The sequence below is a fragment of the Mesocricetus auratus genome, unplaced genomic scaffold, assembly GCF_017639785.1.
Source record: "Mesocricetus auratus isolate SY011 unplaced genomic scaffold, BCM_Maur_2.0 Super-Scaffold_4256, whole genome shotgun sequence".
Classification (NCBI taxonomy): Eukaryota; Metazoa; Chordata; class Mammalia; order Rodentia; family Cricetidae; genus Mesocricetus; species Mesocricetus auratus.
This window is the reverse complement of record NW_024429182.1, coordinates 85,569,039-85,581,339: the sequence shown is the minus strand read 5'-3', so window position 1 is coordinate 85,581,339 and position 12,301 is coordinate 85,569,039. Positions and strand designations below refer to the sequence as shown.

General features: G+C 35.3%; 1 protein-coding gene across 3 annotated transcripts in view; it reads left to right on the top strand.

Annotated features, from left to right (window-relative positions):
* Positions 1-6,934, top strand: part of Far1 (fatty acyl-CoA reductase 1) — a 55,312-nt gene extending 48,378 nt beyond the window's left edge. For all 3 annotated transcript variants that reach the window (XM_005075654.4, XM_005075651.4, XM_013117518.3), the window contains 2 exons: positions 2,298-2,425; positions 4,108-6,934. In XM_005075654.4, the coding sequence (XP_005075711.1) occupies positions 2,298-2,425; positions 4,108-4,270 (291 nt within the window). In that variant the 3' untranslated portion in view covers positions 4,271-6,934. The remainder of the gene's footprint in view (positions 1-2,297; positions 2,426-4,107) is intronic.
* The last annotated feature ends 5,367 nt before the right edge of the window (positions 6,935-12,301 follow it).

The window sequence follows — 12,301 nt, the reverse complement described above, 5'->3', positions numbered from 1 at the left end:
AGACCCTTGCAGGTGCTGTACCTGTGAGCTACACCCAAACCTTAATTTCAGATTTCAATTTCTTAGTACTTCATTGTGTTACACCTATTGTAATTATCTTTGCTGTTCTCGTTTTGCCTTGTTTTTAGGTCTCTTGGACACAGTCTTACTTTGTAGCCCAAGCTGGCCTTAAACTTAAGATTCCCTTGCATTCCCAAATGTTGGAATTCTAGTCATGCTCCACTATTCCTCATTAGGTTGTTTGTTCTTGACAGTTTTAATTTTCCCACCTACTTTAGTTGCATAAAAATACATTCTTTTTTTAATTGTTTTAGTACCTTACTCTAGAGAGTACAGCATCTTTTTTTTTTTTAAGTCTAACATAAATGGATGCTTTGACCTTTTTTGGATAAATTAAGGACCAATGCCTCTATTCTGCTGTTACAAGTAATTTGTTACTAGAGTTTATTTTAGTCTCTTTTATGCTTGTATAGGAAAATAACAGACAGGTCTAATTTATAATGAGCAGAAGTTAATTCATAGTTTGGAATCTGAGCAAGGACTGACATCTTATAAATGCTTTCTCCTTGTGTCATCTCGTGGTGGAAGGGCAAGAGAGAGCAGGAGATAGAACTCACAACATTGATTCCTTTTATAATTGGCACTAGTCATTCATGAGGGTAGGATTCCCATGATATAATCTGTTCCTATTAGTCCCTCTATCCCAAAACTTCTGTTGAAGATCAAGGTTCTTCTATGTACTTTGGAGGGGGACAAATAAAATTAGTACAGTCTACAAATAAATACCTGGGTAGTTCATAGGATAATCAGTTTTCTATTGCCCTTCATTTCTTCTCTACCTTCAAGCACCTACTGAGATTTATGTGGACAGTCTAGAATCTGGAGTCATTATAATTCACCTCTAAAGAATATACTTTACTGTAATTCTATATTGTGGGTGATATCAGATCACTTCAGTTTTCATTCTTCTAGAAATGTTTTTATTTTTCAAGTATCTTTATACTGGGGCAGATTTTTATGTTAGTAATCCATTAAACACCTGGAAAACATGGTCGTTTGGCTTCTACTACATCTGTTAACAATGGTTAATAGTCTAGTAGTTGTTTTGTAAGTAATCTATCTGGGCTTTTTTCTTACTTAATCTCAGATGCCTAAATGTGTTTGTATATGTGGCGGATATAGTTTTTAAATCTGTTTGGTGTTTCATCATTTTTGCAGGTAATTCATTCTTAGGTACTCTTTCTGTTCTTCTCCTGTGAGACTCGAGTCACACAATCTGTGTGTGTGTGTGTGTCCTATATGAAATCAAATCGCCATGTGTGTTGGTATCATAGTACTATCTTCTCATTGTAGTAATTTGTTTGTAATATTTTCCCTTCGGAACTTGTTTTGGAGTGATGATTTATAGTGAATAATCTTGTCATTTCACAAAAAAAAAAACTTGACTGCCTATTTGTTTGCTCAAGAGTTAATAGCCCTCTTATTCTTCTAGGTTTATCAACACTTCTCATCAAATGACAAAGTAACTGTTACTAAAATAGTAAGCCAACATTCATGGCTAGCTTTTGCTTTTTATTGTTTATTTATTGTGTATGTAGTGGTAGTTGTTTGAGACAGGATCTCATTATGTAGCACAGTGTCTTAGTCTCTGTTTTATTTCTGTGAAGAGGTACTGTTTGACACCGTGACCAGCAACTCTTAGAAAAGAAAGCATTTAATTGGCATCTTGCTTACAGTCTCAGAGGGTTAGCCATAATGGTGGGAGCGTGGTGAAATGCAGGCAGGCTCTGATGAATACATCCTGATTCTTAGGAGAGAGGTAGAGAGCCGAGGCTTAGTATGGACTTTTAAAGCTTCAAAAGCTACCCAGTGACACACCTCCTAATCTTTACAAAGAATTCCATTTCCTGGTGACTAGATATTCAAATATGTGAGTCTAAAAGGACCATTCTCCTTCAGTCCACACAGGTGACTCTCCTGTCTACTGTTTGCTGGCAAAATAGTGTGTGCCCTCATGCTCTGCTTGATTTTTCTTGATGTCATAGTTCTCTAGGAAAATTAATGTTTGCTGTACAAAATATACAGGAAGAGTGGGAAGGTTGAGATGGAAAGAAACTTGAAATTATGTCAATTCCTTTGTAAAGTAGTGAACAACACAGATATATGTTGACAGTAGAAAAGGTAATACTATATTGAAGTGTTTTGTAATCATTTCATTTGAAATTGGACTTCAGATAAACTAAATTTTTTGACAAATTACAAAAATTGGCAAAGTAATAACTTTTTTCTTACCATAGACCTTTAATATTGATGTACGGCAGTTACATTGGGCAGAATATATAGAGAACTACTGCATGGGGACTAAAAAATATGTATTGAATGAAGAGATGTCTGGCCTCCCTGCAGCTAGAAAGCATCTGAACAAGTAAGTCAGGTTTGGTGCACATTTTCTCTTCCTTACGAAATATTCCACAGTTTACTTTGGTGAAATAGTATTCTGAATAAAAATGATATATTTAGGGATAATGCTTACCTTTGTGTTTGTAACTATGTGATATTTATTTAAGATTATTAAAGGACTGGAGAGGTGGCTCAGTGGTTAATAGCACTGACTGCTTTTCCAGGAGAACAGAGTTTGATTCCCAACTTGCTTGGTGGATCACAATTATCACTCCAGTTCTGGAGGATCCCACCCACACCATTTTCTGGCTTCCATAGGCACCAGGTACACATGTGGTACCCAGACATACATGCAGGCAAAATTCCATACACATAAATAAATGAATATTATAAAAACTTACTGTCTTAATTTTTGTGTATTCCTGCTTATGAACATTGGGTAAAATTTAATTTTGAAAATCACTATTTGCTTCCCTTAAATTTATATTGAAAAGGTAAAAGTATTAGCAGAAAATGAGAATATTGTTTGAACCAAAAGTTACTTATATAGCTTTTTATTTTTTAAACTTATATCACAGAGTAATGGTAGTCTTAGTTTCTTAGTAGAAGTAGTACATACTGTTTCAAAACATAATAAACTCAGAAAATAGAGGAGTCAATATCAGCTTTAGTCCCATCATTCAGAGAGATTTAAGTACTACTAAGGGTCATCTCATTGTAGTATTTTTTGTGATTTCTAAGATTGATACTGTTCATTTGCCAAGATCTTAGCACTATGGACCTTGCATAATGCTAGTTTTATTGATGAGGAAACAGGTTTGCATATTTTACTAACTGTAAGGAAACTACAACATAGATGTTTTGACTACTTAATTTAAAGCCAATGTCTCTACTTCTACACCTTTGTTGCTGCTGTTCTACAGTCATTTCTTGGACTGCATGATTAAGTTATTGGAATTTATAATAGTATCTATCTGAAGGATTAAATTGCTTCATACAACCATCAAAAAAGCCCTAAAAAATATTGAGAAATAAGAACTTGCTGATCTTTGAGAGCAGAAAGGTTCTTTATGGAGCTAATGCTATCTTTTATTCTTAGATGAGGATTTATCAATTGATGTTTGAGTTTTGGGACTGTTAGCTGTCAGCAACATTTTCAGATTAGATAGAAGCTCTAGGAACTCAGACATGTATCTGTTTTACTTCTCCATCTCTCCCTCCGTCCCTCCCTCTGCCCCTCCCTCCCAGGTTTCTCCCATTCCTCTTTCTTTATTTCTGATGGGGTCTCATTCTGTAGCCGAGGCTGACCTCAAATTTAGGATCTTCCTGCTCAGATTCAGCCTCCCAAGTGCTAGGATCACCATGCTTGGCTTAACCTACAGTTTATTGATGTCTGCCACAGGAATGGGCACACAGGGATGCTCTGTTTAATTGCTGCTTACTAAGTCTGTAGTCCAAGTCCTAATGAAGAGACTTTGCTGTACTCCCTGTTGTTAGAGTAATGCATTGGTATTCTATCATTCAGGAGCAGGCAGGCATGTTTGAATTATGCTAACTTGAACTTAATAACTTTTAGTTTAGCTTTGAAATGTTGAAAGTTAAAAGATTGCTTAAAACTTTGATTAAATTATAACTATTAGTTAGCTGCTATCCAAAAACAATTTTATCCTAGAAAATATTTAGTTTGTCTCTTGATTTGCTTTTCAGATTGCGGAATATCCGTTATGGTTTCAATACCATCCTTGTGATTCTTATCTGGCGCATTTTTATTGCAAGATCACAAATGGCAAGAAACATCTGGTACTTTGTGGTTAGTCTGTGTTACAAATTTCTGTCATACTTCCGGGCATCCAGCACTATGAGATACTGAAGACCAAGAATTTAGCATTAGAACATCTATGCATATGGTGATCTAAATGCACAAAATATAAAATGTACCTAAGTCATCTCACCTTTTGTTAAGACATTAAACCATCTTAAGTTGGAGTGTGAAGTAAATTATGGTCCATTTTATGTAATATTTTAATGTCTATGCTTAAAATCAAGTGAACACACTGTGGTATGCCAGCTCAGATCTGTAATACCCACTCAAACTATGACTTAACATTTTGATCCTTGCAATGCAGAGGGTAGGAAGAGGGCAGAAGTGGGGCTATGGGAACACTGACCAGTATAACTGTGCAGTTCTGGAACATAATAATTAAAACATGCCTTAACATGCAGTCCTACTATTCAGTGCAATGGGAAGTGTGCAGACAGGAGCACTAGCTAAATTAGTTAAAGTATTTGATTTGATTCTTCAATGTTGGATTTCTTTTTTTTTTTTAATCAGATGAAAGGTGGGTTTTAGTTTTGTTAAGACCATAGCCATTTTTGCTTCCTGTAAGTTATAGGTGGTATCAAATTTAAAGACATTTTCTAATTTTCTTTCTGATTCAATGTGTATAACCTATCATTTTTTCCTGCAAGTGATCAGTTGCTTTTATGATCAGTAGGCCAAATATTATTCTAAAGACAGTAATAGATCTAAATGAATTTGAGAAATTGTATCAGTATATGCTCTGTGCATTTGAAGCAAAGTGAAAACATACACAGTAAAGCTGCATTAGTATTAAAAGAATAGGAAAACATTTTCTAGTCTACATTTTGATCAAATGGAACTCTGGTGAGATGTGTTTTCATTTTGATAAGGATTTCTTCAAACTTGATTGGAGGTGGGATTGGAGAAGGATTCATCATATGTGTTCTTTCCTCCCTTATAAATTTTCTCACGGGAGTTACCCTGTCTGAACATGCATCATTATGAAGGAATGTAGTTGCAGCTTTTAACATTAAGAAAATGTCCTCATGTGTTTGCCAACACATACTAACTTTTGACCTGGAAAGCTGAATTCCTTAAAAATAAATGATGCTTAAGTATGTGTATAAAATTAAATAAAAGATTTTACCATGTAAGTAGCAAACTTTTGAATGAGTATCAAGTCATCATTTCTTTGCATGTTGTTTTAGCTTTAGAAAGACATGCGTTATAGAAACAAATAATAGCAAGAAAGTTGATGTGTATTTATTGATACATTACAGTTCCCTTTAAATCTTACTAGTTTGTTACTATTTTATCATATATTTTCTTTAATGGCTTGTTCAGCACAACACTGCTATAATTAAGCTGATCAAGTTGTTCTACAGTTAAATCATTAGCAATGTATCTTGAAAGTACTCAAAGGGGTCAGTTCACACTGTACAAGAAATTAAATGTAACTTTACATTTTAATTTTTTGTCAATTGAAATACAATATAGAAGAAGTTTATTTTGCTATTGTGGAAAAACAAAATGTAAAGGAAACCAACTTTTTCCATGCAGGTGTATAGTCTTGAAAAAGAAAAAAAAAATGCTTCTGTATTGAAGCCAGACTTGGTGTAGTAAAACTTTTAAACATAATTTTAAAAGAAGTATATATGTAAATATCTGTGTATTCTTTGGAATGATACTGAAGTCTCTGGTCTAGGACCATGCCTTGTATAAGGTATGAGAGACCATGATAGTGTGTGAAAATAGAATAAAATGATGCCTTTGATTTAAGGTGGCCCGTATAATATACATTGAGTACTCCATGTCTTCAAATACATTTCCATGATGTAATGAAAACACACTAACCTTTATATAATTTTTTTTTATACATCTGCCAAATATACCTAGAATCTGGTGAATTGTCTTTGGGTCTCAGAAAAGAATCAGGTGCAATGTATGCAGGTCTGTAAAGTGAATTGGACATGTGTCTTTTTGTTTTATTGCTCTTGTACTCTAATTTAAAGAAATGTTAACTAGTGCTAACTAGGGTCATGCTGAGGTTATAAATTAATTTTGTGTGTTTAGAATTCTGTTGTCAAAAGAAAGATAATGAATAAATGATATTCATCCTGGAATTTACAATTTTGAAATTAGTATGGAGAGTAAAATTTGAGATTGTCAGTCCTCATTAAATAAGCTTTGGATTCAAGTCATATTTGAAGAGTTTGGAAACATACTCTGTAATTTTCTAGACAGTATTTTTAGTTCTGATTATATTTTCCATATAGATTTTATTCAATAGGACAACCTGTAAAATAAATTAATTTAATTCAACTCATTTGACAAAACTGTATTCTAAACCATTTGGGCTTTTTCCTTTATCTTTCCTTCTCTGAACTCTGGCATACATATCTGTACACTGTAATGTCATTGTAACCATTTAATTGCCTTGGCAACGCTAATGTATTTTAAAGCTTCGTGCAGATAAGCATGATCAGGTTGTATGTTGTTTGACTTAAGGGTGACATAGAATAAGCGTTCCTCCAGTCTGCCATATGGAACTTGGAATTGGGAGGGGGCTTTCCCTTCTCCCCTTTGTGCTTGTCTGTAGGAACTGATTGGGAAATTTTGTTTTGTGTTTTGTTTATTTTTAAGTGTAAACTTATAATCTTTTATAAGTAAATAGAAGCATTGGGTGCCTTTGTTTGTAAACCAAAAAGTAATAAATGAATCCCTATATTTCTATTCTAGCATCTATTGTATTTTTACATTGTGGAAATCATCCCTGAATTAACATAGCTAATTAGTTCTGAACATTTTTTTCTTTCTTAGGTGTCCACATTCATTCTCCCCATCTTTTCATTTATGTCTGAGTTGTTAACACAATACTTTAGGGGAAGCATATAGGCAGAATAAATAAACAGTTAAAATATTTTTATATAGTAGTTAATAATGAGGCAATTTTTAAAATGTAAACAGAACCAGGAGACCACCAGCATGTTTCTAGAATAAATGACATGTTAGTTTATAGATTCTTCACCAGTGAGTTGACTTCACTTAAAGGATTCTTCATTTTCATAGAGATTCAGTGAACCACTTGGGGGAGACTGAGAGCACATCAGGATGGGCTTTGAGTGCAAATGGCTTTGTAAGCATGCCTTTCTAGGCCAGTTTCCAGCTCTGCCTTGAAACCGTTTGTGCTGACTTGTTCTGCTTTGAGAAAAACATTCTAACTTTGCATGAGAAACTTAGAGAAAAGGGTATATGCTGCGTAACTTAAAACAGAAATGAATTTGTCTGTTTAAATATATATGAAATATTTTCTTAATAAAGAAAACTTGAGCAACATTGTTTGATGTGCTACTTTTGCAAGTTGATAAGTCCAAAATGCATATACTTAGAAAAGCTCCAAGTAGTATTTGAGTTTAATACATTTCTTGTTGGCTTGAGCTCTGAAGAAGAAAGCTCTCATTCTGTGTGTCCTTGCTTTGGGCTGTAAACCATGTACTATAAGACCTATGAAGGTTTTTCTAAATTTATTATATAAACTTTCTATTGAAATATTCTCAATATATTTATCATAAGATTATGCTAATGAACTTGACATAGTAATATAATTTTATGTGAATAAACCTTTTTAAAGAGGAAACATGTGTAAACAGATAAATTAGGATAGTTTTATTTGAAATAGTCATCCAGGGAGATCATGTATTTTAATTTGTCAGTGTTTAGTTTGATATTTAATACTTGATTTGCTCTATGTTATAACTTTCTCAAGTTCCTATTTTATAACTTGGTTCTTGGTTCTGTGAGAGCAAATCTACCATGCATGTTGGACATTGTAAAAACTTTCTGACACTTTTTGATTATTTCGTGTTTATTAGGATTTACAGTAAGCATTTCCTTATGATGCTCTGTTTATGCCTTACAACAAGCCCTCTGTCAAAAGCACCTCTGTTGTCCCTGTTTTAGTGGGGTAACTGAGGCATACAACACATAATATCAGTGGCAGAGCTAGGATTTGAATTCATTCTAGCTCTGAAGCCCACAGTTTTGTTCAATATAACTATAGGTGGCTTTCCATACCCACATCTCTGGATTCAATCAACCATAGCTTGAAAATAATTTTAAATTACTTACAAACATGTCTTCCCTAAACAATATGGTATAGCTTTGGTCTTGTGCCCTTAGTTAACTGACTGTTTCCTCAGGTGATTTGTTGTGTAAGCCTATATGTACTTAAACCTAGATGATTATTCTACACTTAGGGCTTGTAGTATATACTGTTAAACATGTGACCTGCCATTTGAAATGTTCTGTGCTGCATGACTCTTTACATAGCATTTATATTAGGTATAAGTAATCTAGAAGTACTTTCATGTGTACAGGTCACTGCAAACAGTGTATAACTTTATAAAGGACTCAAGCATCCAGAGATTTTGGATTTGAAACTAATTCACTGTTCAGAGAAAGTTCATTGTCAGGTTGTACTTAATGTTCATTTTTCATCCCTAAAACTCTACATTAATTTATTCAACAAATACTGACTGCCTATTATGCTTAGGTACTATTTTATATGACAAGTGTCTATATCGCCAAATGATAAGCTTCAAAGTAACCCAGTCCTGAATGTGCGGCACTATCATTCCTTAAGAGCGTTTTGATTTGATAAAAGCAAGTTAATATATACCACAAATAAGAACTAACTACAGCTGAGAGGAGGGAGCACTCACTGCTTTAATAAAAGTATCATCATAAGGTATCTGTGTTGTGATTTCAACACCCAGCAGGAGGAGGGTGGTGAAGAGAGGTTTCCAAGCCTTTGGAAGTGTGTCTGGAAAGGTAATGTGAACCATAAGGAATTTTTTTTTTGTTTTGATACTAAAAGATAAGGTAGTTAAGGAAAATTGAGTCTGGGGAGGGAGGGAAATGGAGGGCCTTTGCATGCTCAGAATTCACCGTTGTGAAATGCCCATTAAAAACTCAAATACCACAAGATTTTTCTGGACCACGTATATCCAAAAATATAGATTTAAGTAAATAAAATTGTTGAAGGAAGAAAGCACTGATGTGGTGTCATTGTATTTTTAGTATATAAACCCTACTTGTTGAAACAAACCTTGCTTTCAGTTTCATCTGATTCTCACGATGTAATCTCCAGGAAGCATGGACATCTCATAGAAACACAGAAATGCATTTTGAGTCAGGAGCCTTGGGTTTCAACAAGCGCCCCCAGACCCCAAGCCCTCATGTAACACTGATATCCACTATCAGCTGGAAAGAATTGTTCAAGACAACCTTGGTGAGGTACAGTGTTCTAGGTTAGCCCATTGGGGTTTCAAGAGAAGGTCAAGAAAAATCAAGATAATGGGATATGGACATACATAAAGGTCAAAAATGGCCTGAATAGAAATAGGAGGCCAAAATACTAGATGCTACTGCCATGTGGGAAAGTGAGGTAAGCTAGTTTTTGTTCTACTCTTAAATATTTTCTTTGTTTTGCCATAAATATGAGTTGTTTTTAAACTAAAAAGTTTGTTTTTAAGTTACAAAAGAAGGCACAGCATATAGAAAAAAAATCAGCCAAGATTAAAATGTGGTTTTGCTCTATTAAAGGGCCAGGATTTATTCATTCTGGATTGTTAGCTTGAGGAAGCATGTCTGGCTCATAGATGGGAATGATTTACAGCAGCTTATCTGGGTCTTTTGTTTTAGATTTTCCTAAGTACTTAACCAGGTTGTGACTCAACCTGTCTGTGTTCATCTTGCCAACTGAGTAGTACCTGTTTGTAGCCAGTTACAGACATCAACTAGCTTTGTATTCCAATGATAATGCCATATTGGCATTCTTACTTATTCGTTATGGAGCCCTAAGTTTATGGAATGAATTAGCCCAGAGGTGGTTGCTCTACTGGTGAGGACTCAGAAGGAATTTCTGGTCCTTGAAGCTATGTTCCAGGGCCCTGTGCCATGGTAGCCCCTCACCACCATGGCATGACCCAGCCAGTTGAGTATTGGTAATTCTAGTCCCCGTTGAGGAAATCTGAAATAAGGACATTTGTCTTATTGTTTAAGAAAATTAGGGATTTTTTTTTGGTTTTTTGCATACCCTGTTACATGGAAAATACCTGTTCATGCATATTTCAACTATTACATCTGTGAGCTCTCTCAGCAGGCAGACTTGCCTTTTAGCTGATGGATTAAGATGTGCTTTTAGCAGTCTTTGGATTAAGTATCTTATGTGCAAGATTTTGCAAAGAGGACTGAGAGGATATTGCAAGTTCATACCAATAACCTTTTATTTTTTAATTGAGACATGTTAATAATACAAGTGGCCAAGTTAGAAACTCTGCAGTTGTTCTGGTTTCACTCTTTTGCTGTAATAAAACACTGATGAAACAATTTAGGGGAAGGAAGGATTTGTTACGTACTTTCAGGTCATAATCCATCATTGAGGCAAATAAAGACAGGATTTTGGAGCAGAAACCATAGAGGAATAATGCTTGTTGGTTTACCCTTCTTAGCTTGCTTTCTTGTATAGCCCAAGACCACCTGTACAAGGAATCGTACTGCCCTCGGTGGGTTAGACTCTCCTACATCAATGAACACCCAGGACAATTCCCTACAGGCCAATTTGATCTAAGTAATTCCTCAATCCAAGCTTTCCACTTAGATAATTTCAGGTGGTGTCCAGTGACAAACTTCGTAACAGTTGACAAGCTTCATTCAATAAGCATTAAGAGGCTATTTGTTATTCACTAATTTAAAAGCTATCTTTAAATTCTTAAATCATAACAGTATCAAGTGGGGTTTTTTGTTGTTGTTGTTGTTAAAACATTTATCCAAAGAAGTTCAGTAGTATAGATTAAGGACCCTTTTGATTCTTGCCATGCTGGTTGGGAAGGCACATAGCATCTGACAGCATAGTAGATTAGTCTGCCCTCTCACTGGCCTGCCCTCACACATGCCTTCTTCATGTTGTCAGAATGCATCACTAGGCTTGGGCCATGGTACAGCAAAACACTGTCCACTTTGCTTAGCTGTCCACCTAGCATTTCTCCTCAGTTTCCTCTTGCCATAGTTGTAGGATTATTTGGACTTGTACCATGTTATCAATTCCCTCTTACCATGTTCTTGTTAGTTTAACAGATCGCCAGATTCTAGGTCATCACAGAACAAATAAGATGATTTCATGAGGAAGCACCAGTACTTGTATCCAGAAATACTGCTCAACACTGAGATGTGTTAATACAGTTTCATAAAGGCATTCCCACAACCACCCCTTGAGAAGAAAAATGGAGGGGTTTCTTGTGTCAGAAAAGAAAATACTCTCCATCAATAATGAGTACAAGAGGGGAATTGTGGACATGGAGGTATTTTAAAGCTCCATTGTGGATCATTTTTCTCAAGCCCAGGCGGCATGGTACACCTGGCTGTATCTCTGAAGGCTGTACATTGCCTGTTTGCCATCCCTGGTCCCCTTGCTGCATATTTCTCGGTTAACCCTCCATCTGGTTTGTATTACCACCTCTCACTTGAAAGTGTCCTTACTGTCTTGATTCCCAAGAGCATCTGGCATCCATTTCCCAGTGTACTGGGCTGATCCCCCTTCTAGGAGATGAAATAAGCTTACACAAATGACAGATTTATGCTTTAGGACATAACCACATGGTTAGATTGGGTTTTAAAGGGTGTCCATTGATAACTTGCCGACTTGATTCTACCTGTCAATCTATAAATTCTTTTCCTTTTATTAGGTAACTCAGCAAATAGAGTTGCTATCAGAGAAGAGGTTATGCTTATTGACTTCTTTTAAGTTAGTTTCTCTGAGCTTACATTTACACTCTTCACCATATTGCTAGGGTTCTTGAACATTTGAGTGGCAGAAATTCATGTCTTAAATTCTGTCCCTTTCTGAATGAGACAGCCTGCAAACCATACCATTCTTTGCCATTATTCTCCTAGCTCCATAGTTGATCAGTGACTGAAATAACCAGGATAACACTTTAAACCTGGCTGATCTCTAGACCCTAAATCTTATAGTTAGTGCTAAGGAGAAGTCCAAGGGTCTGGATGTTTTAAACTCTCCTTGTGATTCTGATGATAAGTGCC